Below are 8,062 nucleotides of genomic sequence, written 5' to 3'. Positions count from 1 at the left end.
TTTAGAGGTCAAAGTTACGTTCTACTATTTGTAAACTAATAAGAGTAATAAGTAGTGGAAAAACATCGGTGGCTGAAAACGAATGACAGACGACAGATTGTGACCTTTAACTACTTTCCAATATTGCCTTCTAATTTGTTTATTCTATAATTAATCACATCAAAAAATAATAAACGTTTCTATGCAGGGTGTTTTTTATTTTCGTAAATTTTAAAATATTAGTATACACTGATTTAATCCTTTTTTAACACCTATAAGCATTGAAAATAAAAAAAAAAATCAAGTATACTGCGTTGTATTGCTTGCGAAGTGCATTTTTCATATGAAGTGTCACTTGTTATACAAAGTTAGAGGTGGCTGTGCATTTTTGACAGCCTATAAACAAAAAAAAAAACAAAATGAGTAGCCAATAAAAAATAAAAATTCACCTGTTCCTGGATTTTTTACAAAAGTCACCAATTTACAAAATAACGAATTTCATTGGCACACACTTATTCTTAATTAATTAATTTTAATTATAAGGAAGGGTCGAAAAATTCTGAAAAAAATCACATACATAGAAAGAAACATGAAATATATTTTAGCAAACGCTGAGTTCGGAATGTTAGTTTTTGAGACGTAGTGAAAAATACTTTTAGCAGCCTCACCCCGTATATTACAAAAAAAAACAAAACGAGTAGCCAATAAAAAATAAAAATTCACCTGTTCTTGGATTTTTTACAAAAGTTACCTATTTACAAAATAACGAATTTCATTGGCACACACTTATTCTTAATTAATTAATTTTAATTATAAGGAAGGGTAGAAAAATTCTGAAAAAAATCACATACATAGAGAGAAATATTGAATATATTTTAGCAAACGCTGAGGTCGGAACGACTGTTAGTTTTTGAGACGTAGTGAAAAGTACTTATAGCAGCCTCACCCCGTATATTACAAAAAAAAACAAAACGAGTAGCCAATAAAAAATAAAAATTCACCTGTTCCTGGATTTTTTACAAAAGTCACCAATTTACAAAATAACGAATTTCATTGGCACACACTTATTCTTAATTAATTAATTTTAATTATAAGGAAGGGTAGAAAAATTCTGAAAAAAATCACATACATAGAGAGAAACAATAAATATTTAATAGCAAACTCTGAGTTTGGAACGACTATTAGTTTTTGAGACGTAGTGAAAAATACTCTTAGCAGCCTAACCCTGTATATTTCTTATAAAGGTTTTTTAAACTTAAATATTATACATTCTGATGGGTGATAATATATTAATATGGTACAACTTTTCATTGACATTTAATGTTCCAAGAAATATTTTTTTGGTAAAATATTAGTGTCGTTAACTAATTGGTTTAGTGGTGATATTTGCCCATAATATATTTTGAGCGAGTCTTATACAGGTTTCATGAGTTCCAAGGAAAACAACGATTTTGATGTCAAGTACCCACAAACTGAGCGGAAAATTTTCTGTCACAAATATGATTTTTTAGATCACCCTGTAACTTAATAAAACTTTCACACCCGAATTTCACGTAACGAATTTTGGCAAACCCACAATGGACAGTAATAATTAGGTGCACAAAATAATGATAATGACCTAGTTTCCACGTCCAAATAATGATTTCCTTCGCCCCCGAGACCTTGTCAAAAAGTCAAAATTGGCTTTTGGAATTGTGTCACGGTGCTAACAAGTAAAAGTTTTTTCCTGAAATTTCCTGTAAAAAAATCCATGCTGCGTCCCACCCGCCCCCACCAGCTCCAAGCCTATAAAATGGCGCGCCGAAAGTTCCACATCTTCAGTTGGAAAAAGAAGAGCGGTTCGAAGTCGAGCGGGCACCGTTTGCAGCAACAATGAAAGTTTTCCTTGTGCTTGCCCTCTGTTTGGCCGTCGCCGCCGCCGAAGACAAGAAGGAGGAGGAAAGGCCCAAGACTTTCAAGCGCCTGATTCCCGCCGACGTCCTCAGAGGTACGCATTTTTGAGTTAGTTTGCTTTTATTGGCGACATCCTGTCATTACGTCCAGCGCCTGGAACGAGACCACTTTTACTTTTGCTTTGTCCTACTGGTACCGGTTTTATTAATGAACCGCGCCTTTGGGTTATTGGAACGATCACTCTCCATTTTCAAATGCCGCGGCATATACAGGGCGGCCTTCGCGCGAACTAGGGCACAGCCGGCTTCGGTTCCGCTTGGCTACGGCCGTTTTATTAGTCAGCGGATTGTTTTATTCCAACAGCGGAAATTTGCAACAAAGGTGAATGACTATTTTCAAAAAACGGGGATTGAACTCGGATGCAGTCCCACGATGCGAAACGGAAACGGGCTCAATTTACACCGCTAACAAAGAAACTGATGCAATCAAGGCGAAACTGAATTCTAATTGGCAAAACAAAAACTTGTGTTTCGGTGTGAAAATTTTCTAAAACACGCGTAAAAAGACAAAAATTGTTTCATTTTTGACTTAATTTGGTTTTTTTTGGACTTTTAAACTCAAAAATTTTTGACGTAATCTAGTAAGTTTAGATATTTTGGCTTGTTTTTGGTGAAGTTTTGCGATTTGGTGCATCGATCTCTAAATAACTTAATTTTTTTTGGGAACATTACAAAAAAATTAAACTTATAACTTTAAAGAATAATTCAAAATGTTCGAAAAAGGTCTAACTTAGTAAGTTTTCGGCTTTTTCCGCGTTTCTACCAAAGTCAAAACATTTGCAACCACTGTGCTGGTTTAGGGGCTGTTTAAAAAAAACTGAATTTTTATTTAATAAAACATACGTAAAGGTAATTGTATATTATTATACGAGTTTTCTATTGTGGTACAAATGGTTTTGGAGCACGACGAAGGAGTGCCACAATTAAGTCTTATAAAACGAGTGTAATATATTATTTTTTCTACTTTCTATTTCTGTTGTTTGTTTTTGTTTAGTTTAACTTATCAAAATCTGTTTCTTATTTTCTCTAAATTTTGTTAATTATTTGGGCCTTAACATTTAAAACCAGTTTGGTAGTTTTCGGACTGTTATACGGGAATTTAAAAAAACTGATTTTTTGTTTTAAAAACATACGAAAAGGTAAAATATTATTTTAATATAATTTTTATTTTATATTTATATGTATTATGTTTTATTTTTATTTTGTTTCCAAATTGGTGATTTTTCACGAAAAAATAGCTGCAACAATTTTTCTATTTTCGTTTATTTTGTAATAAATTTCGCGAAATAATTGAACGGTATACAGTGAAACCTTCCTTAATGGACACCTCTACACAACGGACATTTTTGCAGGAACGTAACAAAACCTATATATTAAAACCTCTCAACAACGGACACCAATGGGTAACCTTTAATTGTCCACTAATGGGAGGTGGAAATTTTTATATGTTTTGTAACGTTCCTTCAAAAATGTCCGTTATTTGGAAGTGTCCGTTAATTTTTTTATTGGTGTCCGTTGTTGAGAGGTTTTAGTGTATAATGTTTGAGAAAGGATATCAATGTCATCCATTATCTAAAAAACCGTCGTTTTATTGAATAAATTTTTCGAAAAAACTTAATTTTTGGTGTAAAAATTATAACTTCAGCTTTCGGAAACGTCAGAAAATCCAATTTTTTGTATTTTTTTTAGCGTTTCTATCTTAAAACTTGGTCCAGAGGCAAAACGATTGTGGTGTTTTTTGGACCAGTTTTAGCCAAATTTAAAAAAAAACTGTACTTTTGTTTTTTGAACGAACGAAAAATGTCAAATTTTATGATTTTTCCTTTGTTCTTGACGTAATTTTGCAAAATAAATTTACTTCTGACTGAACAATATTGTGCTAAAACTTTAAAAATAAACAAAACTCATGTCATTTGTGTCCCAAATAAATCGGTGATTTGTCACAATTTGTTGCAATAATTTGCAAAAATTAATTTTTTTGTTTTTTACTAAGGAAAGGATAATTTAAGGAGAATCAGGGAAATTAGAGGTTATTTTAAATTATTTTAAAAAATTGAGGGAAATCTTTGACAAATCAGGGGAAATTAGAGGCAATCTGAAGAATTCATGAGGAAATTAAAGGAAATCTTGAGGAAATCTGATGTAGACAATATGCTGTGCGATTTATATTATGGATAAATCCAAAAATGTAAAAATAAAAAAAAATTAGTGGAATTATGTAAAAAATTAAAAAAAATTGTTTTAGTTTTTAAAAACCAAACAATTTTTTATTACTTTGTTTTTAAGAATTTTTGGCTTAAGCATATTTTGTTGTGGATTTTGTCCACTTGACCCGACATGACTTTTGCAAAAAGAATTGAATTTTTCGATCAATAATGTGCTCAGACGCTCGGAAAAACTTAAATTACGTGGTTTAGTCCAATTGTGTGTTAAAATTTTTTTAGTAATAATAATAATAATAATAATAATAATAATAATAATAATAATAATAATAATAATAATAATAATAATAATAATAATAATAATAATAATAATAATAATAATAATAATAATAATAATAATAATAATAATATTAAAAATAAGGCGCTTAAAATTTTAATGGAAAAATCGTATAATTTTTTATCTAATTTCGTGGTTTTAAGATCTTTTGTAACAAAATTTTGCATAAACTGGAAAACTGAAACAGAATTATATTTGATAAAACAGACAAGACAAAATAAAAATTCTGAGAATTATGATTGTCACAATTTTTTTATCCACAGTTTTTTATTTGAATCTTGTTCGGAGTGGCTTTCTACATTTGAGGGATTATTTTTATTTACATAAAAGCGAATTTTCATCAAAAATTTCAAAATTATTGTCATAATACTGTATTATCTTCTTCATCATCTTCTTTCTTCTTCTTCTTCTTCATCTTCTTCTTCTTCTTCTTCTTCTTCTTCTTTTTCTTCTTCTTCTTCTTTTTCTTCTTCTTCTTCTTTTTCTTCTTCTTCTTCTTCTTCTTCTTCTTTTTATGAATAGAGTGACAGGTAATTGACTAATTACTTTGTTGAGATTTATGTGTTTTGGTTAATTTTGCCATAAAATAACAAAATTTTTATTTATTCATTTTTATTTAATTTCATTTATTTCAAGTTCCTTGTCTTACATTTTTTTGTTAGACGTTTGTTAATGTGAATACTAATAAGTACAATTTTCTCCCTAAAAAGCATTATGGTCGTTAGGAATTAATAACTATTAGTTAAATATTTTTAGTGATTTTTTCTGTGTGTGGGAATTTAGTTGGTCTTTGTTTCAGATTTCCCCGGAATGTGCTTCGCTAGCACGAAATGCGCCACAATCGAACCTGGCAAAACCTGGGAACTGCACCCCTTCTGTGGCCGCTCGACTTGCGTAGTGTCCGAAGACAAGCCCCCACGTCTTCTGGAACTCGTCGAAGACTGCGGTCCACTCCCACTGGCCAACCCCAAGTGCAAGCTGGACGAAGAAAAGACCAACAAAACTGCCGCCTTCCCTGACTGTTGTCCAGTGTTCAAGTGCGAAGAGGGAGCCAAACTGGAATATCCCGAAATTCCAACCGTCGCTCCAGTCCCTGAAGCTAGTTCCACAACCCCTAAGGCTTAAATTAATCTGATGTTTTTTATATTAAACAAATTCTGCTGTTTTACAGTTAGTGATGAAAAACTTAGGTAGTGAGACAAATTAGGTGTCTTTGTATGTGATACATTTTTATTTTTTTTTGTATGATGAATGAAATTTCCGGTTCGTATCAAGTTGATTTTACTATTCACAATTGTCTGTTAATTTGTCGGCGTGATTCGGAAATAAATTAATTTATTAAAACAAACACGTCTTTTTTTCTGAACACTTAACTGTCTATGTTATGATAAAAAAAATACCCCAGATTAATTAACAAGTACTCAAAAATCCCCAGTTTTACGTAACACCAATTACTAGACCAGTCTAATTGGCGCATAAAAAACAACAACAAATCACTAAAATTTTCGAAAACATTTTTAGAAAGAATTAGTTTTCGAGTTATGAATTTTTTTTGGTAAATAAAATTTTTCACTATAGATATTGCATATCTTAATTTTTAGCAAGAAACTTTAAAAGTTTACATCTTGTTGAAAGATGGTTTTATACGCAAAATGAGCCGCTGAATTTAATGGAACAAACCGCATTGCTCTACGACTTTTAGTTTTTGAGTTATGAATTTTTTGAAAAATAATTTGGCGCATCCACCATTTTTCAAATTAAAATAAAATAAATTACGGCAATACTATTCGAAAAAGTGGAACTATTTTTATCCATACCTATGCAAAATGATCCGAGGGATCGATTGGCATCGAGAAAATGGCCAAATTCCCAACAGTTTTATAATTATGAATTTTTTAAAATTTTACCAATTTCTGCTTTTATTTGCAATTTTCTCGAAAACTATTAGTCGGAGAACAATAATCTTTTTTGAAAAAGATAGATAATTTAAAGAGCTTTTCAACGATAGTACACTTCGTTGGGTTATCTTTAATAGTTCCGGAACTATTGCTCTAGAAATGTTCCGGGTACCCAAAACCGACAAAAACTGCGACGAAAAATGAAAAAATCAAACATCAAAAAATCGAACATATGGACTTTTTGTGGACTTTTAATAACTTTTGTGGGTTGTTAAGACATGTAGAAGTCCATAAAAATTTACTGGAGTGAGTTTAAAAAAAAAAAAAAATTTTTCACCTCTTTGAAGGTAAGTGTTATTTTACTCAGGAAATTTTAGCAAAAAAATTGAAAATTTTGAATTTCATGAAAAGTTGGTATAATACAGAAAATGGGCCGCTGAATACAATGGAACAAACCGCATTGCTCTACGACTTTTAGTTTTCGAGTTATGAATTTTTTAGACAAAACAAAAGTAATGAACTACAACCACTTAAAAATTACAAAAAATGTCTAAAAACCTTTGAAGAATCTTTTGTTTTGATCATCAAGTGAACTTATTGCAGTATAAGCTCTCAGCAACGGACACCGATGGGGAATTTTTATTTGTCCGTTGTGGAGAGGTGTCCGTTATTCGGAGGTCACGCTTGGTGGGCGTGTCATTCTTTTTGATCGTGACGGTACTTAAAACTTCACAGATTTTATCCAGAAATTAAGTACAAAGTCTTAAAGCAAAAATAATATGATTTTACAGTGAAACCTTTCTTAATGGACACCTCCGAATAACGGACACCTCTTCACAACGGACATTTTTGTAGGAACTTAACAAAAATCTATATTAAAATTTCAACCTCTCATTACTGGACAGTAGACTTCTTCACAAGGTACAATTAAAGGTGTCCGTTGTAGAGAGGTTTTACTGTACTTTATTATTTTCTCTCAAAAAATGAACGATGGCTACTTTCAAGCGTTCTTATATTCCAAACGCAGAAAGTTAGAACTTTTTTTAAAAGAAATATAGCTTCAGAATAGCCTAAACTTCAAGTGGAGACTGAATTGTGGAACATTCGGTAGGTATGTAGAATGTGATAGTAGCTGAAGTGTAGCGTGTGTGGTCTAACTTATTAGCCGCAGTAAAGCACACTATTCAAAGTTCCAAGATTTGCACTGAGATGGCAATGGTAAGTATTCACTAACATAAATTAAAAAAAAATTGAAGTTGGTACAATTTTATTTTATGAAATCACCCAGAGTTCATGGATCTAGTCCAAACTATCACAAAAAACAATTTCAACTTTTGACATTTTTACCATTAGCTCAAATTTTGAAAAATCTATTGATTTGCGAAAATAAAATAAAGAATAAAATTTTGAGAAATTTTGAGAGTTTTGACAAATGCTTCAGCGATGATTTTTTTAGGAACTTTTTCTGTCACTCACGTTTCTGTATAAGAATAAATTCATTTGGCTCTAAGTTTCATCGTAGGGTCCAATAAAAATGTCGTGGGACACATTTTTGACCATAAAATATGTAAAATTATTACAAATATTGTAACGCTTTTAAAACAATCAAACACAAACGCCTTATTGCTTTAATTAAACTAAGTGAAAAACATTGTCAGTGACTGTAGATATGAGATGTTATACGTTTTATTCACTATATATATATATAAAATTTGTTGACATGTTATGTCACGC

At 31.1% G+C, this 8,062-nt stretch overlaps 1 protein-coding gene across 1 annotated transcript; it reads left to right on the top strand.

The window, feature by feature from the left end:
• Positions 1-1,788: 1,788 nt before the first annotated feature.
• LOC655864 (uncharacterized protein) lies at positions 1,789-5,778 on the top strand. The gene is made up of 2 exons (XM_962426.5): positions 1,789-1,966; positions 5,230-5,778. The coding sequence occupies exons 1-2, from the start codon at positions 1,852-1,854 to the stop codon at positions 5,553-5,555; spliced, it is 441 nt and encodes a 146-aa protein (XP_967519.1). The 5' UTR covers positions 1,789-1,851; the 3' UTR covers positions 5,556-5,778.
• Positions 5,779-8,062: the final 2,284 nt, after the last annotated feature.

This window comes from Tribolium castaneum, chromosome 8 (genome assembly GCF_031307605.1).
Source record: "Tribolium castaneum strain GA2 chromosome 8, icTriCast1.1, whole genome shotgun sequence".
Taxonomy (NCBI): Eukaryota; Metazoa; Arthropoda; class Insecta; order Coleoptera; family Tenebrionidae; genus Tribolium; species Tribolium castaneum.
Note: the sequence above shows the minus strand (reverse complement) of the source record. Positions and strands in the feature narration are given on the sequence as shown.

What these genes read in the sequence shown, in the direction of transcription:
- LOC655864 (XM_962426.5), top strand. Translation starts at nt 1,852, where the DNA reads ATGAAAGTTTTCCTTGTGCTTGCCCTCTGTTTGGCCGTCGCCGCCGCC. An exon ending in TCCCGCCGACGTCCTCAGAG is followed by an intron (nt 1,967 to 5,229) that starts GTACGCATTTTT and finishes TCTTTGTTTCAG; the next exon opens with ATTTCCCCGGAATGTGCTTC.